The following is a 16,166-nucleotide window of genomic DNA, read 5'->3' on the forward strand; positions in this document are numbered from 1 at the left end:
CCGCAACTACACCCCCCCCCCCCCCCCACTCCCCAAACCGAAAATATTGTGTAACGAACGAATCTGTCTGTTTTGGTACTGCTATAATTTAAGCAGTTATCTATTACAACTGTTTCTTGTTTATGTATCGATATCGCTTCTTAGCTGGGTTTTTGTTTCTAATTCTCATAATCCTATAGATATCGCATCATTACTATAGGGAACAATGCAAGGGCCGCCAGTACCAAACAGGCAGTCCGTGCCACCACCGGTACCTCCTCGAGAGACGATCGTCCATCAATTCAAATTAGGTGACTTGATGAGAAGCCGAGAAAGTTACCGTCGAATGCCTCCACAACATCAAGAGTCGCAGGAAGAATTGGACAAAACACCAAAAGATAGGACGCCTTGTTTACTGTTTACCCCTCCAGAGGATGAGGTTGGGTTCTATCGAACCGACATAGCAAAGTTACTGATAGATCATAAACTGCCTCTTTGGGTCAAGGTCACGGCTGACGATGTCATGAAAGGATGCTCTACTACTATCATGCAGGGCACGCTTTTATGCCTGCATTTTATTCATCGACCCGTAAGGGTTTATACCACGGATAAATACAATAATGATTACTACATGCCTCTCTGTGCCCAACAACTATATGAAGTCCTGCCGACGAGTAAGTACAGTAGCACTAATTATACAACACCTTATTGTATTCTGGTCATTTGATTGGTCAATTGCTCGTCGATTGCATGCAAAATCCGCTCTATATCCACTCTATGAAATAGAACCATGGGGTTATACTTTTAATGGTAGCACTTTTTTTTCAATGGTAAGAGAGCAGAGAAACCTGTCTGTACAGTCTGTTCAAAACAATCTGTTGCATAAGTGCATTTTACCCATCTTAATATAATATGTTGTATAAAACAAATAATGAATGGTTTCCATTCGTGCAATAGTGCAAATATTTCATGAGTTGAAAGATGGAATGTTCCATGCAACTCGGCTGCGCCTCGTTGGATGGAACATACCATCTTTCAACTCATGAAATATTTGCACTATTGCACGAATGGAAACCATTCATTATTTGTATACTAATTGGATCTGCTAACGACTTACTCAAAATGTGGTTACAGAATACCAAATCAATGTGATGACTGATGGCAGATGGGCGATAGGGGGCTGAAGCTTGGATGGGATGGGGGGGGGGGGGGGTCAAGGTCCAATTGGCACTGGTGCACATGACTTTCATTAGAGGGGGCAAACCAAAGTTACGTTTCAACGAAATGGGTCGTATGTGCATTCTGAGGCTATACAATTCTACTACTTAAATGGGTATTTTCCAGCACGCGGCCCTTGATTTTTAATAACAGGATATTTCAAATTACCCCTTTGAAAATTACACAGGGCCATTATGTAACAAGAAAAGTGGTAAGGGGTACTTTTTCTTACCATATGGGCGCATCTTAGTTGATGCACAGAAGCATTTTATGTTCATGTTACCAAACTAAACGGGGTGGAATGGGGGAGGCGCATTCCCCTGCCCCGCCCCCCCACCCTCCGCAGCTATTCCAAGCTCGACTGGCCGTGAAAAATAAGCGACAATCCACTCCCCTATGAGGGAAACAGTTTCTTTTTCAGTCTTTGCCGCAAAGAAGTCCATGCACCCAGAACTCATTGCCCGGGACTTTCTATCAACATGACATATTTTAATGTTTTCAAATTAACATAGGTAGGCCAACTTTTTCGTTCCCATTATCAAACTTGACTACCAACCGCTCTCTCTCCACCCCACTTTACTTTTTTGTGGACGTGTCAGGTATAGACGAAAATGCTAATGATCGTTAATTGTGATGTTGGCTACCGTCCCAGCTCGCATCACGGATAGGCGATTGGGAAATTGGGCGTCTTCTTCCCAAGAGTAAGATTAGTTTTACAGATGGTACGGTGACCCACCCAGACAACAAACATATCTCAAAACGTCGACTGTTTCATCTCAATATTCAATTTTTTCCCCAAAATGTTGACTTTTTGTCTGAAATATTGCGACTGTTTGTGTCGAAATTTCAGTATGGTTTAGCTTGAGATTCTGTCGATTCTCCATTTCTATCGGCTCTTTATTTCAATAGTGACTTTTTTTATGATGAAATACGATGATCAAATATGTAGAAATTTTTCAGTTTCGAAGAGTTGACGTATATTATACGAGGTTCATGAAATGAGACATCTATCATTTGAGACACGACTCAGTACAAAGGATCCAACTGAATGATTCCGAGTTGAAAGATACATATACCAATGTTCCTAAAAATAAGGTATATAAATAAGGTAAACAAAAAAACTATACAAACTATACGTTCATACAATGAGAACTTTGATCCATAGATCTACATCTTGAAATTGCTGTCGACATGTATAGGGTTAGTTCCGGCTTAGGTTATTACAACGAGAGGAATTAAAAGTCGTACTGTTAAGTTGACTATCATTATCAGATATGACAGAACACATGCAAGCTTAAAATATTTTCTTCTACTATGATAGTGCACATTTATAAAGGAAACAGGAATCTGAAGACTGCCACTCCTATATGATGATGTGACTTACGCATGTTTGTTATTACTAACGACATCACTAGAACGAATGGACTCGTCCACTTATATCGAAACCGATCAAATGTTTGTTAGTTATATTGGCAGAGGCATTGTAGTTCACGTTACACCCATAGTTTAATAGACGCGCTCTCTATGTATAAATATATATATCAACCGTTGCGATAGTGTCTAATCAGGCTATTACAATCACGGCCGATCACAAGTGTTATAGAGCGGTTGTGACATGATGCCACTACGAACGTGAACTAATGTAAACCTTTGTTATAGCCTTGTAACCGACGTTTGGTTTAAATGGAGGCCCCGCAATTTCGACTGCCAAAGATTCCTAAGTCCCGGCCTCTCAAGGATGAGGGGTCAGAGGCTCGTTATGTCGCCCCACCTGTACCTGTGCGACCAACTTCGCCAGTTCCTGACCGTAAGCAGCGGCCGCCGTCTTGTAAGGAAAACCTACCATCATCAACTGGCAGCCATATTCCTCACAGAGTGGTAAATATTCCCAACCAGAGGAAGGCTGCTTTATTGAATCTGGACAAGAAAGACGTCGATATCGAAACACTTGAAATATCAGACCTAGCAAAGTTAGTAACAAGAAAGGTACTGCCGATAGTAGTGGAGTTAAAACGAGGAGGGAATATCCAAGGCTGTAGTCTTGAATTGCCGAAAGGTTTACTGCTTCAGTTACACTTTTTGCACAAAACTACCAGGATTTACGCGACCGATTCTGTAGTGAAAGATGTCTACCTTCCGCTGTTCGCACGTCAACTGTACACTGTTTTGCCAATCGGTAAGAAGTGTCTATACTTTAGATAATCTATCATTGCATAAGTTTATCAAGTTTACTTCATAAGTAAATTTTCAACGGAAAACGTAAACTGGAAATGGGTACTGTGGTTTCTGACTGGCGCACCCCAATCTCCGCCCCTCTCTCCCCCTGTAACATGACTCTATAGATATCGCAACCAACTAGGGGACAGATATAGATCAGTTTTTGAGCACACGGCTGTATGACTTGTAACCGTGAGGTCAGCGGTACGATTCGCTTTTCTAGCCCAAAAATTGTCTGCTCCATTGAAATTAAGTTTATAGTTAAGTTACAGGTATAATGTTTAAATTCTCATATATTTTTCTTTGAAGTTTATATAATGTCTCATTCTTTGGGAATTGTGTGATTATTTATCATGAACGCAGTTTTTTACATACGCATTCCATTAATAGTACACATGCATGCGCATCGATAATTATAACCGTATCCCGAAAATCTGTACCATGATGAAAAAAATTAAAAAATCGCGCATTCTTCTAAATGAGGGTATTCTTGTCACAAGTCAAAGCTAGCCCTTCTTTATTGTCATATTTAAATATTCATGAAATATTTGTACTTTCGTTTCGAAACGAAATTATGCTGATAGAAAAACATAATATTCTGCTGATTAGACATACTATTCTGATTAGATATCTAATAGCTGAATGGAGTTTCACCATTATATAAACAGTGCATATCGCTAAAAACAACCGAACCATTTAACTTTTCAGCAACTTAAGCCATATTTAATTAGTACTGAGTTTTCAACACACCATGTTTCTTATGAATTGAAAATGACACCAACCGATGAGGCTTCCTCCTTACCCGAGAAATAATAAAGCAAGTGTATAGGCTATACTTGAAGACCCTTGAAAATCTCACTGTGCCTCTCCAAAGTTAAAACCGCATTTTTATGTTAAACCTAAGAACTTATGTTAACTTGATAAGTCAAGTCTGATTAATAAGCTAAATTTAGTTCTTCTTGATTGACTACAACAGCTTTACGACAATATGTTGGACTTAAGAGGCTCCAGAGCTTCAAATGTTATCCAATCGGCCGAGAATTTAACCATGTAAAATTATATTAAAATGTTCATTTTTTTTATGATTAGCCTTATATTGATCCGTGGCAGTAGCAGTGTGATACCAGTTTGAAGTTTAAATCCTCTACGTTATTCTCCGAATTCTCCCCTCTCATGGTCCCCCTTTATCTCTCCCCACCCCTCTCTCTTTTTCTCTCTCCCCCCTCTTTTTTCTCATTTTTGGGGGAAGGGGTGTGCGGGGCGACCGCCCCCCCCCCCACCACACACTTTGAGAAAGTCACTACACTATGAGCTGATAACCATATGTGCTGTTCTCATACTGTTTACAGTACATCAATCTATCGTTCACTTTTGTAATTGCATGATTCTTTTTTTTTTTCCAGTGAAATTTGTTATTTGCCGAATCAAATTTCGAATTTTCATCAAACTTAAAACATCATAAATAATATAGCGAAGGGATTTTGACTATTGAGTTAATTTTTTCGTCATTTCAACTGTCTTGTTTGGTGTCTAAATGAACGGCAATATGGTGAACTTGATATAACAGTTAGTGACTGAACAAGCTGAACTGCACGTCTGCATGAAATCCTTATCTTTGTAAGCTTCACATTGTGTGCTTCGTACTGTCAACACTAATGTCAACATTTTATGTCGTTTGGAACATGGTATGGCATACCATACTAAATTGACGGAAAGGCATAGAGGATATACGCCTACACACATTGTAAAACTGTGTAAATCTGAAAACTACAAAATAAGTGTATTATGTAACGTCAAGACGTGAAAATGTACTGTTTTTTGACGACATATGCGATCTATGAGTTAAAGAACATTGTAAACCACCAAAACAAAATCGTCACAGGCTTCAGTGTAAACCTCACCCTTTGAGGGAGTAGCAGTTCTAACTCTCCTCTGCTATTTCTTGCTATGAAGAACCTGTTCAAGATGACAGATTGTACCCTAACACAAAGATCTGATCAATGTAAGCCTCACGCTTTGAGGGAGCAACAGTTCTCACTTTCCTCTGCTTTTCCTTATTACAAAGATCCTATTCACGATGACAGATTGTACCCTACCACAAGAGACCTGATCAATGCTAAACCGCTCCCTTTAAGAGTGAGGATTGAAGAAGCACACTTCTCTGATCACCCAGGGGAAGCACAGGAAGTTGGTGACATCATTGAGATCAAAGGCGTCGAAAAACGACCCGTGCCCTATGATAGTGAGAACCCGCCTCAGAAGGTAACCAAAAGGGTTTTTTACAAAATAAATAAGACACATGTATGGAATGAACAAGGAATGTAGGTACTGGCAGGAACAGTAAAGTGAAAAGAATGGAAGGGTCATTTAATGATACTAAACGCAAATTTACCTGTTATATGTGAGGTTGCAGGGAGCTGAGGGGATGTCGAGTGGATGGTTACCAAAAGTTGAGGGGATGTGGGTGGATGGGTACCAAAAATTGATGGGATGTGGGTGGATGGGTACCAAAAGTTGAGATGTGGGGTGGATGGGTACTGAAAGTTGAAGGGATGTGGGGTGGATGGGCACCAAAAGTTGAGAGGATGTCGTGTGGATGGGTACCAAAAATTGAGGGAATGTGGGGTGGATGGGTACCAAAGTTGAGGCGATGTGGGGTGGATGGGTACCAAAAATTGATGGGATGTGGGGTGGACGGGTACCAAAAGTTCAGGGGATGTGGGGTGGACGGGTACTGAAAGTTGAGGGGATGTGGGGTGGATGGGTACCAAAAGTTGAGGGGATGTGGGTGGACGGGTACCAAAAGTTGAGGGGATGTGGGGTGGACGGGTACCGAAAGTTGAGGGGATGTGGGGTGGATGGGTACCAAAAGTTGAGGGGATGTGGGTGGACGGGTACCAAAAGTTGAGGGGATGTGGGTGGATGGGTACCAAAAGTTGAGGGGATGTGGGGTGGACGGGTACCAAAAGTTGAGGGGATGTGGGGTGGACGGGTACCAAAAGTTGAGGGGATGTGGGGTGGACGGGTACCAAAAGTTGATGGGATGTGGGGTGGACGGGTACTGAAAGTTGAGGGGGATGTGGGTGGATGGGTACCAAAAGTTGAGGGGAAGTGGGGTGGACGAGTACCAAAAGTTGAGGGGATGTGGGGTGGACGGGTACCAAAAGTTGAGGGGATGTGGGGTGGACAGGTACCAAAAGTTGAGGGGATGTGGGGTGGACGGGTACCAAAAGTTGAGGGGAAGTGGGGTGGACGAGTACCAAAAGTTGAGAGGATGTCGTGTGGATGGGTACCAAAAATTGAGGGAATGTGGGGTGGATGGGTACCAAAGTTGAGGCGATGTGGGGTGGATGGGTACAAAACGTTGAGGGGATGTAGGGTGAGTGGGTACCAAAAGTTTGTAACATTCAAATGATTACTGATGTCATGCAGGGACGGATAGAAAACTATATTTAGAATGTGATATCTGTTTTCAACGAAAGATTGCAATCCATTTATATTCTATACCAACATCTCATCCGTCTTCATTCACAAACGTTCTCTACAGTGTATCATTGGAACTTGCAACAATGTACCAATCGCATTTTCTGATTCCATGGACTGTGCGTCCTATTCGACAATGCCTTCAGTTGACTTCATGAGCCTGTCTGAGGTTGTCAACAAGTTTCCACTTCCATTGGTGAGTATATGCTCTTATACTTAATAATAGCATTAAAGTTTCCACTTCCATTGGTGGGTATATGCTCTTATACTTAATAATAGCATTAAAGTTTCCACTTCCATTGGTGAGTATATGCTCTTATACTTAATAATAGCATTATTTTATACACTGCAGTTTGCGACATTTCAAAAGTGAACATGTTCCACAATGATTCAACCTCAGTTCTAAAAATCCAAAAACATTTTGTAGGTCTGAACATGAGCTTACAAGAAATCTAAAATGGAGACATTATTTTGCGATTTGATAGTCAGTTGTGATCATTTCTGTCACATTTTGGGGGAAATATTTTAAACTGATTGAGTTAGCTACAAAGAAAGCCAAGCTAATTTGAAAGTATGAAACTCTTTGTATCATTATTCAGAATGTTGTCAATTCAATTTTCAAGAAACAAATATAACATGGCAGTGACACGCATATTGTTCAAAATATTTTAAGTTGAATATGAAGCAAAGAAGAACATGAAAAACCGAATAACATAAATTGGGGACACTTTCATTTAAACATGTGTAATTATTCCTGCAGGATGACTTTCTATTTTTACCAAGTGGTCACTATTAAAATAAGGAATTAAAATAAAACGAATTACATTGTATTGTAATGTTGTCAATATCCACAAAATATAAATAACCGTTATAACCGTGACAGGCTCAGTGTTACCAAACAGGGCTCTGAAACTGATATTGCTATTCCTACAACCTTGAGATGTTGCCGCTCTGGTATTATACTGTAGTACACCTCATGGACTTCTCAAGCATTTGGTTTGATCTAAAAACATGTTTTGATGGCTTGTTCCATCATAACTACTAACAAGTCTACATTCATGGTAGTATAGAAGTGTCAAGAACAGATGGAAGTAAATAATGTATTACCTTATAGTCCCCAAATTTTAACAGTTAACAAACAAATCTTTTTGTCTTTGAGTTGAGTTCCCCTCCCCCCTCCTCCCCCAAGTAAAACAAATGTATATACATAGTGTCTTTGTTATAGAGTAGGCTTTCTAGTAATCAGCTTTTTTTAAATGTAAGCATCATTGTTTTGAATGGATCTTGGATTAAAAGGAATAAGCTTACCAGAGAGTGATCCGATCTTCGCTGGTAGATGACTAAAAGATTCTGTGTGTCAGCTTGAGTTGTGTATGAGGGAGGTACGATGGAATTTGAGAAGAGTCGGTGACTGTTTTATCTGGGGGCCTACGTGGTGATATGACCTGGAATAATCCGTCTACTAAATTCAGTTGAAATATTAAATCCTTCCTCGTCCTTTCCAGAGAATCCGGAGGGCAGACAAGCCGGACCACGTCTTGATTCTCCATCGAATGGACGAAGAATACCACGTCATTGCCACCAGCGACAAATTCGACCACGTCTTCTCGATACCCATCTCCTGGGAAGGAAAAATTGAAGAGGTTGACAAGGCCACTTCTTCCTTTCACTTCCCATCCCTTCTACCGCCACTGTACCCACTCGTTAACACCACGTGGGACGTCAAGGAACCTGGGAGAAGGGACTTACAATCAAGTATGCAACTGGTTGCTCAGCCCCCCGAAGGAATTCTGGATTCCTGGTCTAGGACAAAAGAGGGTGAGTGTCAGGTTAAATTAGTTACCTTTATCATTTTTAAAAAAATTTAATTTAAGGGGAATAAAATGTAAATTCTTGTTGTGTATTTTGAAAACTAGGGCAAAGTTACTTCTAAGACACTTTTGTTAAGAAACTGATAACTCAGAATTGGATTTGCAAATGGCTGCTGTTGTTGTTACCAGGCTCAATGCTGGATTTTGTCTTCGATTTGTTACATCCTGATCATATCATACCGGTTCTTAATAAATAAACAGTTTCCACCAAAAATCCTAAAAAGTGTTACTTTCATCCACCAAACTTGAAAAAGAATTGATGACATTATGCATGAGCTAATACTCCTTAGGTACAGTATATATGAAACAAAACCATTACCTTAATTTGCCCAGGGAAGTGATTGATGTTTTAATGATTGACAACACAGTAATCAGTGGCAATCATATAAAGCTGAGCACATAAATATCTTAATTCTAACGAGGGGTATATCTATATCTACATGTAAATGGATTGTTCAGAGATATATCCCAGAATTAAGTTCAGCAATAGACCTGATTCGTTTTAGTCTACTCGAGTATAACTTAAAAGAAGATCTTATAAATAAAAGTACGACTGCAGTTCTCATTTTCCCACAAAGTAACGGTTCGGTGAGCAGTTTATAAAGTGTATTGTGCTCTTAACATATTGTTCCACAGAAAACTATTTATATCACTATTCATCATATGCAAACAGCGCATTGGCCCAGAGTCAAGGTCATTATTGATTTATTAACTGCATCGTTATGGGGCTTGTTTACAATAGCATCGAGAACTTTATTATCCAAGTTATAGCACAATGAGCTACTCTTAAAATATTCTACCTGCCCTCTTCACTGTAAAACTGTGAACAGGAACAGGTGTTATGTTGAGCATTTCATAACAGATTTTAAATGAACCTAGACTAAAACCAGTATTATTTGCTGGTGGAGACTGTGCATACAGTGTATAGTAACAATTGCTTAAATTCAGCATGATTTGGAGACTTTTGAGGAAGTCATGTTTGTCATAAAATATGACTATTACAGATAAAGTAGGACTTAAATGTAACCAGGCTTATTAACTATTAAGGTGTCCAGTGCAGTCAATATATATGATGAGACACTGAATGCTACATTGATTAGCAATGTTAAAGTATGTATGAATCGTTACCTCCTCATGTCCACCACATGTATGTGTCGATCCCATTGTTGCAATATAAACACGGCTGCAGTTATACATATGATCATAATTGAACAATGCTGTATCTTGGCTCATTAGTTGCAACTATTTCCTACATTTTTGTTTTTGTTTTTTTAAACTAAAGGACAAGACTTTGTGCTAAGAGCAACAAAAACAACTGTCGACTCCTACAAGCTGAGAGTTGAGGAGCTTATGGAGGAGAAAACAAGGCTAAATAATGAATTGAGATTGTACAGGACGAGTAAGCCCCCAGCACCCCCGCCAAGAGAATTACCAACGCCAATTTTACCGCCAAAACCAGGATCATTCAGGTCGCCTCCACCGAGTCCTGGGTAAGTTTCTTAAAAAGCTCAACACTTCCTGTCCAAATGTCCTACAGGGAGAACAATATTAAACAGGGAGTCTATACGGGGCAACATTTACTATGGATCCATAAAAATGATCTCATGTGGTCAATCTTTGTCTCATGTGGTCTTTGTCTCATGTGGTCAATCTGTGGTCATCATTCTTTGTTTTGTGAGCATGTATATCAATCTTAACACTATGCAGTGACCGCATTGAAACTGACTACGAAGAAACTTTGTCCACAGTAACGATGACGATGATTGCGAGTACGAGGAACCCATGCACACCACAAACAAGGGTAAATCCCATAGACCGTCGTCTACACAGCTAGAGGAACTCAAACACCTGGTGCAAGAAAGGGAGAGGGTGAGTACACAGCAGCTCAGCTTTATAAAGAAGCCAGACCTGACAGTATTCTTAAAAAGTAACAAGTTTGATTTCAGAGTTACGGTGACAGAGAAAGTCATTTGATCGCATTGTGCATGATTCTCAGAATTTCACTTACCTATTGAAAGTTTAAATGTAAATATCGCGGCTCTGTGTTTCAGATTTCACAAATACCACTCTAACCAGTAGAAACATCATACTGCAGTTATTACATACATTATAACACCACAAGTCAGTCGGTCTGTAATTGACCGACTGACCGACTGACTGCCCCGACCACAGCATTGTGCTTCAATTACATGAAGTGTTATATTCCTCTTTGCAGAGAATAAATACTTTTCATCCAAAAGTTTGAAACAAGTTCAGCATGACCTTAAATGTTTGTGTTTAAACAGCAAATAATTGTTAACAGAAGAAAAGAGCCCAGTGGGCACTATGGTTCCTTGCTTAAGTGGTATATCATTAAAGTGCTGTATGTCATCGCCCAATATCATAATATTTATGCCAACATGTACCAGCTCTATTAACCAACAAATTTGGATACAATCTGCCTTAAGGTCGTGGAGTGATTTCAATTATAAAATTTTGGCCCCTCCTCAAAATACTGGGCCGATAAAATTTTGTACCTAAATGGTCCCCAAAATAATTTTTCTGAAACAGAGTGGCTCAAAGATATATTTGTCCCCCACATACACATGTCAACCTGACTACATAGGTTCCTTTGTTGCCCCAGCAAGGAAGCAAAAACCATGACTGATAACTAGATCGTAAGGGAAAGATGTAGCTGTAACATAATTTCAGTTCTAACAAGTTCTAAAAAAATGTTCTTCCAATGCACAAATGAGGGTTAAAATAAATTGATAACAGGGGTTGTGCAGTGATATTTCTCTGATACTTTGAAACTATCTCCAGCATTATCAAGTGGGCTCTTTGGATGATAATCATTTTTCATCAATTGTAAAGAGAAAAGTATTAATGTTTACAAAAACTGTTTGAGATAAGCCTTACATGAGACCTACTTTAAAACTAACCACCAGTGACCATGCATTCTTACAATTCATTTAAAAAAGAAAGAATTACTCTACGGGGGCTGATAGTCCAACTCTAATAGATCTCTGACCCTCAGTCCAAGTGAACCATCTGATAACCTATATTGCCAATTAACTTTTATCTGAACATAAAAGAGTCTCTTTCTTACTTCTACAGAAAGTCACAGTTCTCCAAGACAAAGTTCAGGTAAGATTTCTAATATCTTTTCCTGAAGAGACTTGTGTTTGCAATGATTAATTTTTGGTTACCCAAGTAATATTTTATGTAAAAATTAACTAATTTAGTTTTTTCAGTGGCATTAATGGTCCCGTGCATGATCCCAGATAAAGCAGTTTGATAGGGCACTACCAAATTGAATATGCTTTAATATGACTAAACATTTTCATAAACAGAATTCTGGTCTCTTGTATTGGAATTCTGTGTCATATATGTTCAGTGTTTTTTTGTGCTTGGAATTCATTTTGATTATTGTATTTCAGTATTCAAAGGTTCCAAAAGTCTGCTGACAAACTCCAGCAAGATGATTAAGTTTCCATTTCTATTGAATTAGTTCTAATTGCTTTGAAAAAAGCTAATGTTATTGTGATATTCTAAAATTAAAACTTATTACTTTGAATGAGAAAGCAGATATTTTGCACTTAACTCAAACCAAAGAATGCACTATTGCTCTTTGAATAATGAGTACGATTGTAGAATGGATTCTGGAAACCTAAGAATTTATCAGTAAGGCTAAATATACAGAACTTAATTACATAAAGATGTGTTACATCCGCCCACTGTGGCCTTATTCTTATAAAAATATACATTCACATATATTTGTTAATTTGAGTGACAACATTTCTATGATATCTTTGATGCAAGACTCCAGGCCTAACATCATAGAAGCAGTCCAAACCACTTTGACCCATGGCAAAGACAATATGACAATACTTGGGGATGGCCCCTTTTATTTTTCAAGGTCACCATACATGTTGTCAAAATTGAGTGCATCCTCAGCAGGCTAGTTTATGAGGTGTCTTCAGAGTTCAATGATTTAATTTTTCATTATTTGTATCAAAAAAAAAAATGCAATTGATAAAACATATTATCTGGCAAATTACAAATAATGCACATTAAGTCTGAATTTATATTTTGCCTCCTAAGTCAGAAGATAAAACAAAACTGAATGTGCAGCATTTGTAGAATTGATTCTCACCCTTTTAATCATCTCCTTTTCACAGCATCTCAAGAAAGAGAACAAAGACCTGGACAACAAGAATGCATCTCTGGTTGAGCATATCAGGCGACTTCAGGGCGATATAGACAAGTTAGAAGCAGCTGGTGACCCTACATATGACTCACTTGATGCTAATCAGTATGCATACCCCAGCACTGGTCCAATCTATAGTCATGCAGGTGGGGCTAGTGCTGCTATCAAGGGAGTCAAATCCTTCAATGAAGACGCCGTCGCTGGACTTCTTCGAGAGATGAGGCTCGAAGCGCACGTCACAAAATTCAAAGAGAATTCTATCAACGGCGAGCTCCTCTGTGACTTAGATGAGGAGGATCTCTATGGTGAGATCGGTATGAGTCGCATTCAAGCCAAACGGCTGATGTTGGAAGTCAAAAAGCGGAATAAAAAATCATAATTACTGCATGCCGTTAAGTCAATTTAAGGTAAATTTTATAAATTCTTTGATGACATCCTGCAATAATGCAAAGAGCAAAAAGAATATACTGTATATAAGAGTTGAAAGGTGTTGGTTCTTTGATTACAATTAAATACCAATTGGCAACAGGCTTTGATGTAATATTAAAAATTCATGTCATGACAGTTACAATAGCATAGCTATATTTGCCAAAAAAAATGTATGGAATTTGCATTGGAAACTTTTTCATTTTCAAAAAACATGCTGAAATCCTAGCCTTTACACTGTTATTTGATACTTGATTTTTTTTTTAACAAAATACCAAGCATTTCTCAAGATCACCATGTGCATACTAAGACAATGATAATGTTTCTTTAACATGAATGTGAACTTTAATTACCAAGCTTCAATGGAAAGTGATAAGGTATATTGATACAACTATTCTTCCTAAGTATTCAAAGGAATAGTCGAGATATGTCAATGTAACACTTTAATGAAAAAGAGAAATAATTCACTGATGTCCCATCCCAGAATCCTGTCCCTAACTGGAGATATGGTTGATTGAATGCCAGCTATTTGACTGCATGACTAAAACCCTCCCAGACAACCGATCACAGAAGGTGGTCCTTTGCTGAAATCATAGCAGATGTTCTTCAAATGCATTACTTTTCTATTACGATCTCCTCTTTGATTTCATTACCCTTGAAATATGACATGTTTGGACTGTTTAAATATTTGCTTTGCTGTCCATGTTTCTCTGTATTTAAAATTTTGATCAAAATGCAACTTCATTTTTTACACTAAAATTATTTCCATTTTTGGGAGATTAATTAGTTTAACATCACAAAGAGTAACAACATTTTCAGTTGAATTGCCATGATGACATCATGCACTATGCCATTGATAATTTTAGCAGTCACAGGTTTATCATTTGAGAATTTCTTGCCATAAAATATGCTATACAACATGTGGTCTTGATCTATGTACAGATCTATGCAAAAATATTTCCAGCAATTTTTATAAAGCAGTCGACTGAACAACCAAAAGAATTTCCCTTTCATTATTAACCTGCAAGAAAGAAACTGATTTTTTTTATTATGTCCACTTTTTTGGACTACTTGAAGAGCCTCCCCATCTGCCACCCCACCCCAGTCCACCCTGCATAAAAAAAAATGGACAGATACATGATACGAATAGTGCTCTGTAACATCACACATGTTCTTTGCTAACTATAAGGTTAATTGAAGTAGGGGTTTAATCTACTGTATATAGTAGAACGGAGTTGCCATTGTTTACATATATGTAGACAAACGAGAACATAATTCAATGCAGATGTCTTTTATTGGTTTTCTAAAAGAAAGTAGTTGCTAGATCCTAGACAGTTTAATGAAGTCACAAATCCTATATATAACGATGTACATTATTAAAAATACCTCCATTCTGCAGGCAGCTTCTAAGCAACCACTGTCAATTATAATTAAGACACATGTAGTTCTAAAACAAAGCATTCTGATTGGCAATTGTTATAGTATCTTGAGAGAACAATATAAAGTGTCACATCATTTTTATATATGTATTTACAGAGGAACTGGAATGATCTGTTTCCAACAATATGTATAATTTCTTTCTATATTGCAAAGCAGCCTAAATATATATTCTTCAAAGCATTATTAACTTTTACTTGAGGGAGAGGGTGGGAGCAGAATTTGGTACATTTGACCTTTTAGAATATGGTAGTCCATGCTTCAGTAAGATCTTGAATTCACAGTGCCAAGACATTGCAGCGTTCTATTTCAACGTGAGTTTCTTTATATGGTGTTGCGACTATTTCTTCCCACACTTGATGTGCATGATGTACAGTATGACAATAACTGCAAAATGGGAAGGGAAATTTGAAACAGAAAATTGCAAAGCCAAGTCTTTTCACTTCCTGCATAGATATGTCACTTTCTTAAGAGTTTATTATGATGCTGCAGATCTATGCAAATGAAGCATATTGTGTCTTTCACTTTGAATCAACTTTTGCAAATATTTGGTGTAAATTTCTTAAAGCTGATGCAGACTTTGCATCGTTAAATTTGTTAATTATTTTTTATAAATTTTATAATTATACTTGAATTGTTATCTACTGTCACTGTAAAGAGCTTACAAAATACATGTCAGAGGTGTACCATTTGTGTCTCTTGGAGTGAACCATTTGCCTTTCTTCCCTATCAGTGAATGATGTTATTTTCATGTGGCCTATATGCAGTACCTTTTATATGCAGTCACTTTGGAACCAATTATAATTGTGCAGACGGAGCAATTTTCATATCGCAGTGTATATGCCAGCTACTGTGTCAACATTATACAAACTTGAACTTTACTATTTCCAGTTTTGTTAAAAGGAAACAATAGCAATTGTGGTACTCACTGGGGGATTCCCCTATGTGTGACAAAATGAAGACAAATATAGACTTTTGAGTATATTCATCTGATAAGCAGCAAACGGCTGACTCCAATAAAAGTTGTACCTTAACCCTTTTCAACCAATTAGTTCTGTTGACAACTCTCAGGCCCTTCAAGTACATTCAGCAGTAGCATGCAAATGGCTTATTCCAATAGAATAGGTGCAAGTACAGTACATCAGCCCTTTGCCACTTTCAAATAATTAATACCTTTGACAGTTGACACCACCAGTAATACCAACAACTGAAAACAGGAAGACTTAAGTTATATGTGTTATTTAATAGCTTGACTATGGTCCTATTTCTATTACTTTCTTTTCACATGCTGATTCAATAGAGCTCTAGGCTACAGTATGTGTTGATGTCTTTAGCATTAAAGTAGA

The 16,166-nt window shown here is 38.2% G+C and overlaps 2 protein-coding genes across 3 annotated transcripts in view; one reads left to right on the plus strand and one right to left on the minus strand.

Moving 5' to 3' along the window:
- Window positions 1-8,405, minus strand: part of LOC139961104 (uncharacterized) — a 25,555-nt gene extending 17,150 nt beyond the window's left edge. Inside the window, exon 1 of the mRNA XM_071959998.1 lies at window positions 8,206-8,405. The gene's annotated coding sequence lies outside the window, so the exon portion shown is untranslated. The remainder of the gene's footprint in view (window positions 1-8,205) is intronic.
- The window catches only part of LOC139961101 (uncharacterized), an 18,132-nt gene extending 2,623 nt beyond the window's left edge, over window positions 1-15,509 (plus strand). Inside the window, exons 2-9 of one of the 2 annotated variants that reach the window (XM_071959994.1) lie at window positions 180-653; window positions 5,480-5,676; window positions 6,962-7,093; window positions 8,403-8,715; window positions 10,051-10,258; window positions 10,517-10,637; window positions 11,865-11,894; window positions 12,929-15,509. In XM_071959994.1, coding sequence (XP_071816095.1) covers window positions 206-653; window positions 5,480-5,676; window positions 6,962-7,093; window positions 8,403-8,715; window positions 10,051-10,258; window positions 10,517-10,637; window positions 11,865-11,894; window positions 12,929-13,336 — 1,857 coding nt within the window. In that variant the 5' untranslated portion in view covers window positions 180-205 and the 3' untranslated portion in view covers window positions 13,337-15,509. Of the gene's footprint in view, window positions 1-179; window positions 654-2,663; window positions 3,374-5,479; window positions 5,677-6,961; window positions 7,094-8,402; window positions 8,716-10,050; window positions 10,259-10,516; window positions 10,638-11,864; window positions 11,895-12,928 lie in introns of those variants that run through there. The other variant, XM_071959993.1, reaches the window with a different exon arrangement.
- The last annotated feature ends 657 nt before the right edge of the window (window positions 15,510-16,166 follow it).

The sequence above is a fragment of the Apostichopus japonicus genome, chromosome 20 (assembly GCF_037975245.1).
Source record: "Apostichopus japonicus isolate 1M-3 chromosome 20, ASM3797524v1, whole genome shotgun sequence".
NCBI classification, from domain to species: Eukaryota; Metazoa; Echinodermata; class Holothuroidea; order Aspidochirotida; family Stichopodidae; genus Apostichopus; species Apostichopus japonicus.